This window comes from Bos javanicus, chromosome 26 (genome assembly GCF_032452875.1).
Source record: "Bos javanicus breed banteng chromosome 26, ARS-OSU_banteng_1.0, whole genome shotgun sequence".
In the NCBI taxonomy this organism is placed as follows: Eukaryota; Metazoa; Chordata; class Mammalia; order Artiodactyla; family Bovidae; genus Bos; species Bos javanicus.
The window spans coordinates 9,525,832-9,540,186 of NC_083893.1; the positions used below are offsets into that span (position 1 = coordinate 9,525,832).

The following is a 14,355-nucleotide window of genomic DNA, read 5'->3' on the forward strand; positions in this document are numbered from 1 at the left end:
CTTTATCCATTCATTCACCAAAAAACATTTAGATTGTTTCCATATCTTGACTTTGAAGTAATACCTGCTGCTGCTGCTGCTAAGTCGCTTCAGTTGTATCCGACTCTGTGCGACCCCCATAGATGGCAGCCCACCAGGCTCCCCCGTCCCTGGGATTCTCCAGGCAAGAACACTGGAGTGGGTTGCCATTTCCTTCTCCAACGCATGAAAGTGAAAAGTGAAAGCGAAGTCCTTCAGTCGTGTCTGACTCTTCGTGACCCCATGGACTGCAGCCTACCAGGCTCCTCCGTCAATGGGATTTTCCAGGCAACACTACTGGAGTGGGGTGCCATTGCCTTCTCTGGAAGTAATACCTAGGGGTGCATATATCCTTTCAAATTAGTGTTTTAGCTTTCTTTGGCTTTGCTCAGCATGGTTAATATACTGAACATCTTTTCATGTGCCTGTTGCCATCTGTATGTCTTCTTTGGAAAAACGTTCTGACCATTTTTTTAAATTGAATATATTTTTTTGCTATTGAGTTGTATAAATTCTTTATAGATTATATTTTTATATTAACCTTTTATCAGATATATGATTCCCAAATATTTTCTCCCATTCAGTAGGTTGACTCTTCATTCTGTTGACGACTTCCTTTGAGGCTCTTTCCTTTTTAGTTTGATATAGTCCTGCTTGCTCATTTTTGCTTTTCTTGCCTCTGCTTTTGGAGTCAGATGCAAAAAAATTGCCAAGACTAATGTCAAGGAGCTTACCATCTACATTTTCTTCGAGGATTTTTATTGTTTTAGGTTTTACAAGTCTTTAATTCATTTCAAGTTAATTTTCGCGTAGGTAAAACTCCAATACTCTGGTCACCTCGTGTGAAGAGTTGACTTATTTGAAAAGACTCTGATGCTGGGAGGGATTGGGAGCAGGAGGAGAAGGGGACGACAGAGGATGAGATGGCTGGATGGCATCACCGACTCGATGGACATGGGTTTGGGTGAACTCCGGGAGTTGGTGATGGACAGGGAGGCCTGGCATGCTGCAATTCATGGGGTCACAAAGAGTTGGACACGACTGAGTGACTGAACTGAACTGAACTGAGGATGGTAGTCTAGTTTCAGTTTTTTGCATGTGACTGTCCAGTTTTCCCAACAACATTTGTTGAAGAGTTTGTCCTTCTCTCATTGTAAATTTTTACCTCTTTTGTAGTAAGTTCAGTTCAGTTCAGTCACTTAGTTGTGTCTGACTCCTTGCGACCCCATGAATTGCAGCACGCCAGGCCTCCCTGTCCATCACCAACTCCCAGAGTTCACTCAGACTCACGTCCATCAAATCAGTGATGCCATCCAGCCATCTCATCCTCTGTTGTCCCCTTCTCCTCCTGCCCCCAATCCCTCCCAGCAGCAGAGTCTTTTCCAATGAGTCAACTCTTCGCATGAGGTGGCCAAAGAACTGGAGTTTCAGCTTTAGCATCATTCCCTCCAAAGAAATCCCAGGGCTGATCTCCTTCAGAATGGACTGGTTGGATCTCCTTGCAGTCCAAGGGACTCTCAAGAGTCTTCACCAACACCACAGTTCAAAAGCATCAATTCTTTGGCGCTCAGCCTTCTTCACAGTCCAACTCTCACATCCATACATGACCACTGGAAAAACCTTGACCACATATGCATAGTTGTGTGTGGGCTGTATATTCTGTTCCGTTGGTGTATGTGTATGTTTTTATGCCAATACCATACTGTTTTGATTACTATAACTTTGTAAGATATCTTGAAATCATGACTCCAGCTTTGTTCTTCTTTCTTAGATTGCTTTGCTATTTAGGGTATTTTGTGGTTCCATGCAATTTTTAGGATTATATGTTCTATTTCTATGAAAAATGCCTTTGGAATTTTGATAGAAATTTCATTGAATTTGTAGATTGTTTGGGGTAGTATGGACATTTAAACAATATTAATTCTTCTAAGCTAAGAGCACAGATTATCTTTCCATTTGTTTGTGCCCTCTTTGATTTCTTTCATCAGTGTTTTACAGTTTTCAGTGTAGAGGTCTTTTAAAACCTCTTTATTTATTACATTTTTTCCCCTAATTATTTTATTCTTTTCAATGCAATTGTAAATGGAATTGTTTTCTTAATTTCTTTTTCTGATAGTTCATTGTTAGTGTAAGAAATGCAACCGATTTTCATATGTTGATTTTATATCTTACAGCTTTACTGAATTTAGTTTTTGGTTGCCTCTTTAGGTTTTCTATGTATAATCTTATGTCATTTGCAAATAGTGACAGTTTAATTCTTCCTTTTTAATTTGAAAGCCTTTTCGTTCTCTTGCTTGCATAAATGCTTTGGCTAGGACTTCCAATACTGTGTTGAATAAAAGTGGTGAAAGTGAGCATCCTTTTCTAGTTCCTTCTCTTAGAAGAAAAGCTTTCAGATTTTTTGCTGTTAAGTATGGTTAGTGTGGGCTTGTCATGCATGGCCTTTATTATGTTGATGTATGTTCCCATTTTACAAACTTTGTGTGTTTTTTTTTAAACCGTAAGTGGATATTGAATTTTATCAAATGCATGAATTGAGATGATTATATGATTTTTATCCTTCATTGTGTTAATGTGGTATGTCATGTTCAAAGTGCATGAATTGAGATGATTATATGATTTTTATCCTTCATTGTGTTAATGTGGTATATCATGTTATTTGTAGATGTTTACCATCCTTGCATCCCTGGCATAAATCCTGCTTGATCATGGTGTATGATCCTTTTAATGTATTGTTGAATTTGTTTGCTAATGTTTTGTTGAGAGCTCTCAATGGAGGCTATAAGAGTAGTAAGGAAATTGCTATTAGAGGCTGGCTAAGTGGTGTTATGTAGTGGAAAATGTTTGGCAACATTTGCACTTGTGTGCAGTAAAACACAGAAAATGTACCTAATGAACTTACAGACCTGGCGAAGGAGATTTTGAATATGAATGTTTAAAGTGTCAGTTGGCTTCTTTTACTGATATATGATGTATCACAAGAGAGAAACGCATTTCTTTAAAAAAAAAAAAAAACAAGAACTATTCAGTTTTTAAGCAGATTGTAGAAGAAATATACAGGGCCTAGGAGAGTCTTTACAGTCAGCAAAAGGTCTCAATTAAGAAATGGCCTCAGGGACTGCCTATAAAATATGACCTCAAGGAAAAGATTTAATCAAAACTCTGTTAAGACCTCTAAAAAATGTAATACCTGCTTGAAAGATCCTCACATCTAGACAAAAAGGGCTTCTAAGAATCTTAAGGGTGGTCCAACCACAGCCACCTAGACAAGGCCCAATGTAGAGAGAAGTTTGTTTTTGAAAAAATTGTAGATGTTGCTTTGTGGTCAAGGAGTGAACTCCAATTAGAATCATAGAAAACCCACACAGTTTTAAAGAGAATTTTATTGGTAAAAGCACCAGAAGCTTGGACCAAAGAGGCAGGAGACAGTCCAAAATGGACCCCCCCCAAAAAAAAGCCTCTTGGTCTCCAACTTTCTATGGGCAAAAAGCAGGCTGAGGGAACTATTCAACTGTAAAGGCAGACAGTTTCTCATGAAAAAGGAAGATTGACTCAGAGGTCAACTAGACCCCAGAGCAGGGAGCCAAGAACAGTGGATTAGGAAACTACTCCAGGGAGAAAAACCAGGTCCTAGTGGAGAACTAGATCCTCAGAGTCAGGATGACAGTACCTGGCTGACTTTCAGAACTGCTACAGGTTGGTGACTGCTGTGTGTCTTCCATTTCCCGCCTTTTGAACACAAGTGTCTGTTGCACTTATCCTGTCCCTGGTTCAGCATTGTATGTCATGTATCATAACTTGTCTTTTTAGTTCATGGGTCTCCTGATGAAGAGGAGCAGCATCTGAAATGCCTCATTTCCATCTGGGTCTGGTGTATTATTACCAGATCCTAGACCGTAGAGCCAGTGCTATACAGAATGATAATCTGGGGGGAGGAAGTAAGTGTCTTTTGCGTGTCTGTGCATGGGCGTGTATGTGTGAACTGTTGGGGCCAAAGGATGGATTATGGTAGAGTGTTTCCAAATACGACTGCCCATAATTCCAACCATCCCAGACATTCCTTACATTAAGAAGTGGAGACTCCTCTTCCCTTGGATCTGGGCTGGCCATGTGACTCGCTTTGGCCAAGAGAATACAATGAAAGTGATATTCTGGGTCTTCTGAACCATGACTTTGAGAGGCCTTGAAGCCTCTGCTTTCTTCTGCTTGAGATTCAGTCACTGTGCAGAGATGCTTGGGCTGGACCTCAGAATGATGAGCAATCACATGAAGAGAAGAGGTGGGGGGTGGGCAGACATTTTAGGTGCTCCAGCTGTGGTGTCAGACGTGTGGGGAATGTCAGAGACATTCCAGCTCTAGCCAGACTCGTAGCTGGGCGTAACCACGTCTGACCCATCTGATACTAAGGGGGAGCTGAAAAACTGTCTGGCTATGACCTTCCCAAATTGCAAAATTGTGAGAAAACAAATGGTGGCTGTTCTTTTAAGTCACCCAGGTTATGGTGGTTTGTTATGCAGCAATAGATGGTTGAAACAGCTATCAAATGTTAGGGTATTTTCTACAGCTTTAACTTTACTCCTAGACTGTAAAGAGGTTGCAACAATGTCAGACAAAGAAGCCAAGTTTTCAACGAGACTAAATCCCATAAAGGCTGGACCCTATATACCATAGTCATTGTGGTGTCCACAGAACTTAGCATGATTAGTACTGGCACAGAAAAGACTTCCACATATTTGTTGATTGAATCATCAAACGACTGAATGGAGTTAAGACCCTATACTTAAAATAGAGTTTTAACCATGCATTTTCTCTTCCAAAAAGGTTTTCTGTTACTTTATTATCAGAAAAAGTGATACCTCAGAAGCCAGAAGGATGTTCTGAAGGGAAAGATTTGTAGGAGTGAGGTAATAGTTAACCTTGACTCCTCCTCAGTGTCCCTCCTATGCCTAGACAAATGAGGGCTACTCTGTGAAGCACTTGGTAAATGCCCAAATATCTACTGGTAACATAAAAGTTATTATCTTTTTCTATTACTGGAAGAGCTGAAAGACAAAGAATGTGTTCCATAGGGCTAGTCTTAGTATTAAGGGCACCAAAATGGAATGTCCCATAGCTGGTGTTAGATAAAGAGACTAAAACAATCAAAGCTGTCTTGTGATGTTAGGTCTTTCCTTACCATCACTCTCTAGTCCAAATCACAATTTCTAAATGTTACTTGGACATAGTGAGTGTCTAGTCTCCCCTATAGTTCTCCCAGAAGCACCCAGCCCAATCCTTATTTCTCCGAGGGTGATAATTTCTTACAGCACATCTCTCTACTGAGATGAGAAAGAAACACAAGTGCCATCTGAAATAGTTCCAGGAAACTGGGGCATGAAGAACTTGTAGAGATAATGGAGAATTTTCTTTTAGGATGTGGTTGGTTGTATGATCCATACTGATACCTTCTGGAGAAATGTGGTAAGCAAAATATCTTTATTTAAAACAATAGGAATATTTGTAATTAGGATAAATGAAATAAAGGAAAAGTCTTCAGACCGTTGGAAGAATGGGATGGTTTAAATGAAAATCTATAATTATTGTATATGTTTTAGTCTTGTATTAGTTAGAAAACAGAGAAGGCAATGGCACCCCACTCCAGTACTCTTGCCTGGAAAATCCAATTGACGGAGGAGCCTGGTAGGCTGCGGTCCATGGGGTCGCTAAGAGTTGGACATGACTGAGTGACTTCACTTTGACTTTTCACTTTCATGCATTGGAGAAGGAAATGGCAACCCACTCCAGAGTTCTTGCCTGGAGAATCCCAGGGATGGGGGAGCCTGGTGGGCTGCCGTCTATGGGGTCGCACAGAGTTGGACACGACTGAAGTGACTTAGCAGCAGCAGCAGCAGTTAGAAAACAGTGGTTAAGCAGATAAAAATAGAGAAGATTGCTTAAAAATTAAAGCCATTGATTTAGATCTCTATTTGAAAGGTCAGTGTGTGGGAGATGAGAAAGGCACTATAGCAATCAGTGTTCTACAAAAGACATTTTAGCAGTGGGACCTACAAAGAGCACATCAACTATTTATATCATCCCCATCAAGTTGCTGGTCATTTCACTTATCAAAGAAAATAAGAAAGGAACTTTCTTTAGATATTCTCTGGATGCAGTAACAATAAAGTTTTGGAATCAGCTGTTAGAAACTATAATTAAAGCTAGTTTATCATGTTCACTAATTATTCTATATGGTTACTTTCCTTGAAGCTTTATAGAATTCTCCTTTTGTTACAAGCTTCTGTTTCTCCCAGGGCAATCTGAATCCAATCAGGTAGTGAACTGAAGTGTTTAGAAACCAACGTATTGTAATACCTATACAGCCAAAGGGATACTTGGCAGTTGAACTTGAAAAAAAAAAAAACAAAAACTTTCTGTATATTAGATAGGGTCAGCTATTTAGAGGTTTCAGCTCTACCACCTGGGTAAGGAGATCTCTGGGACTAGCAGGACAGAGTGAAGAAAGAAAGACAAAAAAAAAAAGGATTTCCTCCAGGAACACACTTAATACTGAGAAAGGTAAGAAATTTTTACTCAGCAGCTTCTAATAACCACCCGATATTGCTGTCAGGTTGGTCAAATATCTGCCAACGTTGGTGGTTCTTTAACTCACCATGAAGATGAGTAGAGGGACCTGATGTTTAGAGTACCAGCAAAACTCATTTTCCAGTTTCTTCCTTCAGCAGACAGAAGTACTTGTGGGCCAGTCTCATATTCTAGCACATAAGTGCTGGTGATGTACACCCTCTCTGCTCCAGAATGGCTCTGTGCCACAGCAAGGAAAAGGATTCTCTCCTCATACCTAACACCCAACAGGGCAGGACTGAATCCACTTTCTTCCCAGGGAGTGGATTTCAGGGCTTCTCAGACGCTGTGAGACTGATCTTCACATGGGGAGTGGGTAAGGAAGAGCAGTGCTAATAACCGGAACTCTGGAGATAGATCAGAAACTGGAAAAACAAACATGGGACACTGTACCCCTCTCTAATCACGTGCCTTCATTTAACTTTATCTTCATTTTCCCTTTCTTCACCAAGCAGTAGTTGATAATCAATTGAATGCCACTCTCAGGATCTTGCCATGCAATCTAGTGGAACATCTAAAAATCAGGGACTTCTTTTTATTTATAAAATAGAGAAATCTCTGGTTTACATTAGGCTGTGTGGACAGGGCTTTTTCATCTTTGGAAACCAAATGGAGGCCTTTGTCTTGTTCTTCCTAGGTTGCTCTCCATTTCTTTTTTCACTTGTGGCGCCTCCTTCCCCCAAGCTGACCAGGACCATGCACAAAACCAGGCTTCAATAAATATCAACACTGAAGATTTAGCAGGTGGCTATCCCAGGGACGGCGGAGCCTGGTGGGCTGCCGTTTATGGGGTCGCACAGACTAGGACACGACTGAAGCGACTTAGCAGCAGTAGCAGCAACTCCTGAAGGGCTATCTTAAAAGGATGTTGCATATAAATTCAAAGTTTCATGAAGCCTCAGAGATCTCTTAAAAGCAGTGTAAATATCCCTGGTTTAATTAGTAGTGCTGGAGTTAGGTAATGGTCTGTGGCGTCTAAGCAAGCTCTCTTGAGGTTTCTAGTCTTCAGGGGCTGCCTGCAACTATGATGTGCTCATGTATCACTTTCTTTCTCAAACACTGAGTAAATTCTCTTTAGACCTTCCCTAGCCACATATTCACAATTACTGCAATACACATGCAAACTGATCCCAGTTTCAAGATCTAAAAAAACAACCAATGTCTCAACCTGGGTATCCGCTTAAATTCTTTTGGACTCAAATTCTTGAGTTTTGCTTCCCAGGGGAAAGAAAGAATTCCTAGGTTGGTATTGATGCCCTCTTTCTCTCCAAGCAGACGGTGGACAACTCACTTTACAGGCCGATCAATGTTGGGGTAAATGCACTCTAGTTCTCAGCATTTCGGAACCAGCTCTTTCGCGGTTTAGGTCAACCAATCCAAATTGTAAGCAGACTTGACAAGTTTGTTCTGGGCTGAAGGCCATGGACTAGGTTCTCCGACCAGATAAGTCACTTGGCTGAGTCTACAGTAGGTGGGGCGCGCTCATCAGCTCGAAAGTATTGACTGAAAGTTTGTCGCAACGTCGTTGAATTCACGCAGCGGGCTGCTGCAGGAGATACCCTTTTGCCCCGCGAGTACAGCACCAGAAAAGTTACGCCCTAAGGGGCAGGGCGCTAGCGAGAAAGATGCGACAGACCCCTGAAATCAGTCCCTTCTCCCACGGTTGGGAAGGCAGAGCTAGTGATTCCAGAGCTTGGAGTCTCAGGTTTCGGTCCTCTAGCTTGCTCTGTGGGTAGCGGGCAAAGGGTGCGACCAGCTTGGGAACCCTCGCTCCGAGATCTGTAAGAATCAGCGGCAGCAACCAAGGTGAGGGAGGGCGGGGGCACGTGCTTGGATGTGGGTGCTTGTGTAACCAGCTCCTCCGGCGCCAGCCCTGACAGCGCTCCAGTAGGAAGCTCGTCTGAGCCTGTTCTTCCACCGAGACCCCGGAGGCTCTGGGGTCCCGCTGCCCGTACAAGGCGGGAGCACTCTGGGAAAAAGAAGCGAAGCATTTGCCTCTACAGCTATCATATGGGAGTGGGAATTTGGAAAGTTCCCCAACTAGAAGTACACGTGACCTCCTCCTGAAAGTAGTTCCGACTGTGGCCCGCGTATCCCTCCACCTCCTTTTGAACCGTCCTCGGCTCCGCCCACTCACAGGGGCTGCAGCTTCCTACAATCACGTACTTCGCCCTCCCGCGCTGCAACAGGGGTCTGCGGCGCGCACTCCCCAGCTAGGGGGAACGCAGAACCTGGCTCCGGGGCGATTCACCCAGCGAGGTTTTCACAGCGGTCCAAAAGGGGCGGGTCGAGGAGCCTCTAAGGATCGAGCTTGAATTGGAAGCGGTGAACCCAGCTGGAAACCCGAGGGGAGAGATTCTCGGCTCTCCAGAGGGAATGCAGGGGCTGCAGGCTGCATTCCATCTTTGGGAATCCGCTTTCAGCCCACCTGGACAGTTGCCTTTGGGGATCTAGAAATTCAGGGGCGATGTGCTCACACTCAACGCGCTCTGCTAGGAGCTTTCATTTTTAGGGCAAATGAATCGAGTAGCCGGGGGAGCGGGAGGTGGGGCGGTGAAAGGGAGCCGGGTGAGGTGATACACACTGGAGACACAATAGGGGGGTTGTTCTTTGTACTAAGACTGACACCTTGAGGACACGGGCGGGGATGGGTGGAGAGGTGGGATTTCTCGGCGAAGTCTCCTGCAGTCAAATCCCCGCGAACGCTTATGATCCGACATCGGTACAAAAGCAGAGGAAGGCTGCAGGCCGTGCCGGGGAAGTCTGGGGGTGGGGGGAGGGGTGTCCTCGCTGCACGGGCCGTCCCTGCGTTTCCCTGAACACTGACCAGCGCGGTCACCTGGTCTTTTCCACCTGTGCGCAGGTAGTCTCACACTCAAGTCAGTGACATAGATGAACAAACCTGCTTCAATCTTCCCCGCGCCCCTTCCCTCCCCCCGCTCCCCGCCCCCGCCTGCCCACCTTCGCAATAGTTTACCCTGCCTCTGGCTGGGCACCGGCCGAGGCTCAGCTCGTTCCCCCCACCCTGCGTTGCTGCAGAAGAAGCCGCGGCAAGTGCAGTTACAGGCGGGCGCCTTGCAACAAGCCCGATCTAGCACTGGGCAGTCATACTGGGCATGCTCAGTGCGCCTGCAGGTTGGGGACTCGGCGCTTGCACCCGGAGCTGCACCTTCTGCCGCCTCCCTATAGTCTCGGCCCTGCCCTTCCCTCCCCTCCCCTGGCGCGGTCGGGTACGCCTCCCTCCTCCCCTCGGGCTCCCGAGGCGCCCGGACTCCCGGCGCGGCGGCGGCGGAGGGGGCGGGCAGGCCGGCGGGCGGTGATGTGGCGGGACTCTTTGTGCACTGCGGCAGGATACGCGCTCGGGCGCCGGGACGCGGCTGCGCTCAGATCTCTCCTCTCGGAAGCTGCAGCCATGATGGAAGTTTGAGAGTTGAGCCGCTGCGAGGCGAGGCCGGGCTCAGGCGAGGGAGATGAGAGACGGCGGCGGCCGCAGCCCAGAGCCCCTCTCAGCGCCTGTGAGCAGCCGCGGGGGCAGCGCCCTCGGGGAGCCGGCCGGCCGGCGGCGGCGGCAGCGGCGGCGTTTCTCGCCCCCTCTTCGTCTTTTCTAACCGTGCAGCCTCTTTCTCGGCTTCTCCTGAAAGGGAAGGTGGAAGCCGTGGGCTCGGGCGGGAGCCGGCTGAGGCGCGGCGGCGGCACCTCCCGCTCCTGGAGCGGGGGGGAGAAGCGGCGGCGGCGGCGGCGGCCGCAGCTCCGGGGAGGGGGCCGGAGTCGCCTGTCACCATTTCCAGGGCTGGGAACGCCGGAGAGTTGGTCTCTCCCCTTCTACTGCCTCCAACACGGCGGCGGCGGCGGCGGCACATCCAGGGACCCGGGCCGGTTTTAAACCTCCCGTCCGCCGCCGCCGCACCCCCCCTGGCCCGGGCTCCGGAGGCCGCCGGAGGAGGCAACCGTTCCGAGGATTATTCTTCTCCCCATTCCGCTGCCGCCGCTGCCGCTGCCAGACCCCTGGCTGCTGAGGAGAAGCAGGCCCAGTCGCTGCAACCATCCAGCAGCCGCCGCAGCAGCCATTACCCGGCTGCGGTCCAGAGCCAAGCGGCAGCAGAGCGAGGGGCATCAGCCACCGCCAAGTCCAGAGCCATTTCCATCCTGCAGAAGAAGCCCCGCCACCAGCAGCTTCTGCCATCTCTCTCCTCCTTTTTCTTCAGCCACAGGCTCCCAGACATGACAGCCATCATCAAAGAGATCGTTAGCAGAAACAAAAGGAGATATCAAGAGGATGGATTCGACTTAGACTTGACCTGTATCCATTTCTGTGGCTGCTGTTCCTCTTTGCCTTTCTGTCACTCTCTCTGATAACATGGGAATAGACGGATACGAAAAAATGTCCATAGTGTGGGTGACATTTAACCCCGGTCGGATTTCTAGATGTATATTTTGTGTCTCTTTTGAATGCATTCAGCCTAGGGTGTGTTCGGCTAGACGGAACTCTTGCCTGGTTGCAAGTGTCAAGGCACCGATGGGTCTCTTTCTAAGGGCTATTGTCCGCAGAATCCAGTACACTGTTAGTGGATTAGTGAGCTCGGTAATCCGGTCTACTAAATGAACAGAAAAGTAGATGCTTTGAGCTTGAGCATATTTCGATTAAATCTTGGCTTTAGGCCCTAGATCAAGGGTATAGATCAGATTAAAAGGAAAATTAGTGTTGCACGTACGGCTTATTGCATCAGAATCTTGCAGTGATTGTTTTTAGTTTCCTGGGTTGCATTGATAGATTCTTTTAAAATGTGAGTTGTGAACTGATTTGCATAACTTTAGAGAGAATCATTTTAGCATGTATGGTGCTCATTTGAAGGCAAAAGTAGGTTTATGTGTTAAAACTAAGTTAATTACAACTTTGAATCGTGTTTAGAAGTTTTTGCAGTTTGAAATCAATAGTACCATGACACTTCTCAAAGACGCTCTTACTAGATTTTGTTAAATTTGCTTTTTTTTTTTTTTTTTTGTCTCTTTGAGATGATGAAGGATAGGACATGAAATTTACAGTTCAGTAGCACTGTAGATTCAGTGCTCTTCTGACACGTAATAGAATGGAGATTGAGTGGTTTTTGATCTCAGATGATAATGTTATGTAGGTTCAAGGGTATTGTGTGTAGCAAATGGTGATTGCAGAGATTAAACTTCAGTTTCACTTGAAATTTAAGTATTGATTGTGATACTTGAATTGATGCTCAACTTTAGTTAGGTTTCAGGTCTGTGACACCTTTGGGTATCCGTTAATTTTACTCTGACTTGTGTAGAACATCAAATACAATTTACCAGCTGATAACCAGAAATGCTGGCAAGAGTGGATTACTCCATTTTTGGATTGTAGGTGTGTTCGTTTTTTTCATATGGTGTATTAAATTTACTGAGTCAGCTTGTTGAATAAGACAGAAACCCAAGAATTTCACTGGGGTACAGTTGGCTGTCTGAAAGTTAGGCTTTTGTATTTCAGAAGATAGTGGTTATTGAAAGGCATGAATCTTCACAGTTTCAGGTATAATGAACAAATTTTGATCAAGGATGGGGGATAGAGCCCTCCTTTTTTGCAGAATGGGAAATACGTTAGGAATTGAGAGTCACTGGTAGGCCAGTGTATAATGCATGAAAAATAGGATTAAGTTATTGGTCTGAGGTGACTGAATCATTTTATTAAGGTATCTATTAAGATAAAAAAATTTGGTGATGTGAATTGTAGCAGTGGATAATACTTAGTTAAAACTAAGCAGTTGTGTAGGTGTTAATAGAGTATACTAAAAAAAAAAAAATGGTTTCTTAACAAGTATCATTAAACATTTTGCCTAATAGTAGAGTGACACTGAAGTGCCTGTATCTCTAGCTAAAAACTGTGAGGAAGATATTTTTGAAGAAAAATGTTACGTACATGAAGAAGGTTTTATTCCTTTGGATTATGTATCTGCACATACATAGTATTTGCAGCTGATGTTGCCCAAGTTTTTGATACGAAGTGAAGGTAAAAGTTACTGAAGAAGTAGCTTTACCACGCACATAACTTTTCTGTTAAGTTTAAAAATAGTATTTTAAAAGAATATTTGGACATTTTGGAGTTGCATTAATTGAAAAAGTACTAAAGCTGAACTTGACCTGTTTGCCCAGAAGATAATCATGAAAAATACTTAATTGGTTCTTCTCATTTGTAACCTATTTCAGAAGTAGTCTTTTGGTGTGACTTGACAGTCATCTAGATGTATAGGACCAAATTAATTAAATGTTTAACTTTTTAAAGTAAACCCCCATTCAAAAACTTTTCTAGAATGCTGTTTGTTAGGCAGATTGCTTTTAGTATTCAGAGTATGTTTGTGCTATTTTGGCATAAAAATGGTATTTTTGCTATTTTTGATTTAAAATTATCACAGTTATAAGAATATCATTATTCTACCAGATTTTTATATGTGAGCAGTGCGGTGATTAGCCATTTCTCCTTTAATTTCAGGGTGCGTGCCTCTGTGTGAAATTTATGTGACTTACAACTTTCTCTCAAACTGTCCTTTTAGTTATGGTATGCATAGAAAGCATTATCATATATTGCATCAAATGACTAATAACACTTAATTTCTAGAGTTGTGGTTTTATTGAGCCAAATGTTGATATGAAAAAAAATCATGTTAGGAAAGTTAGTAAAGGGTTTGCCTTTTTGATAGTTGCACTTCCAATAATTTTGATACACCAAGGCACTTTGGTTTGCTTGGTTTCACTTCAGTGTTTTGTGTTTATTGTGGTGGGGGAAAAATTAAAATGGCCATTGAAAGCTTTTTCTCTGACAAGTTGTTGTATCTATTTCAGCAGTTAGCCTTCTCAAAGTTAAATTCTTTAATGAAAGTAGTGATTGGAGTATTCTTATAAAAGTCAGTAATGAAGTGACTTCCTTAAAGGAAAATTGAGGACTATGGGTTTTTTTTTTTGTTTTTTGCAAAATTGAATTATTCTAAAAATAATTTGTTGGTGGGGGTTTATCCTTAATATTAGTCTGGAAAGTAGTACTGAACATGAGACTATAAAAAATTCATTGTTTTTAGATTTCATGGACACTTTAGGCTTCTATTGAATTTTAATTGTTTGATAAGTTTGCATATTTTCAAATAATTAACGTTCATGGGGAAACTTTTTAATTCATAGAGAGTATAGTGACTGTTGAAGTTAGCTGTTATCTTTTAAGATGAGTGATTACTGAAATGACTGCATAGTGAAGATTTTTTTTTAGAAAAGATTCTACTCAAAAGTTTTTATTTTACACTTTTTATATCAGTTAAGTTGTATTTCTTTCCTGTGCAAAATGACTGGGCCACCTAATTGTTACAGGGTAATCTACAAACTTCATTTTCATAAAGCGTATTAAAGAATAAAGCACATCTGAGAAATTTATGGTTTATGCAATTCTTAATATAAGGAAAAAGGAATTTATTGCTGTTCATTGTAAAAGTTTTCACTGTAGTATAGTAGTCATCAGTGCAGATTTAACATTGCTTGTTATACACTAAAGAAATAGTAAATATAAAATATGGTGAGACATAACCACGTTAATTTTAAATATAGTTTTAGAGAGATAGAGAAAGATGCATTTGTATGTATTACCTTTTAGAATTTTAACAACATTGAAGGTAACTGGTGATATTTTAATTCTTGTGTGGTACAGTATAATATCTGCTTTATTCCATA

The 14,355-nt window shown here is 43.3% G+C and overlaps 1 protein-coding gene across 1 annotated transcript in view; it reads left to right on the forward strand.

Moving 5' to 3' along the window:
* Nucleotides 1–10,855: 10,855 nt before the first annotated feature.
* Nucleotides 10,856–14,355, forward strand: part of PTEN (phosphatase and tensin homolog) — a 104,917-nt gene continuing 101,417 nt past the window's right edge. The window contains exon 1 of the mRNA XM_061402715.1: nt 10,856–10,939. Within this exon, the coding sequence (XP_061258699.1) occupies nt 10,861–10,939 (79 nt within the window). The 5' untranslated portion in view covers nt 10,856–10,860. The remainder of the gene's footprint in view (nt 10,940–14,355) is intronic.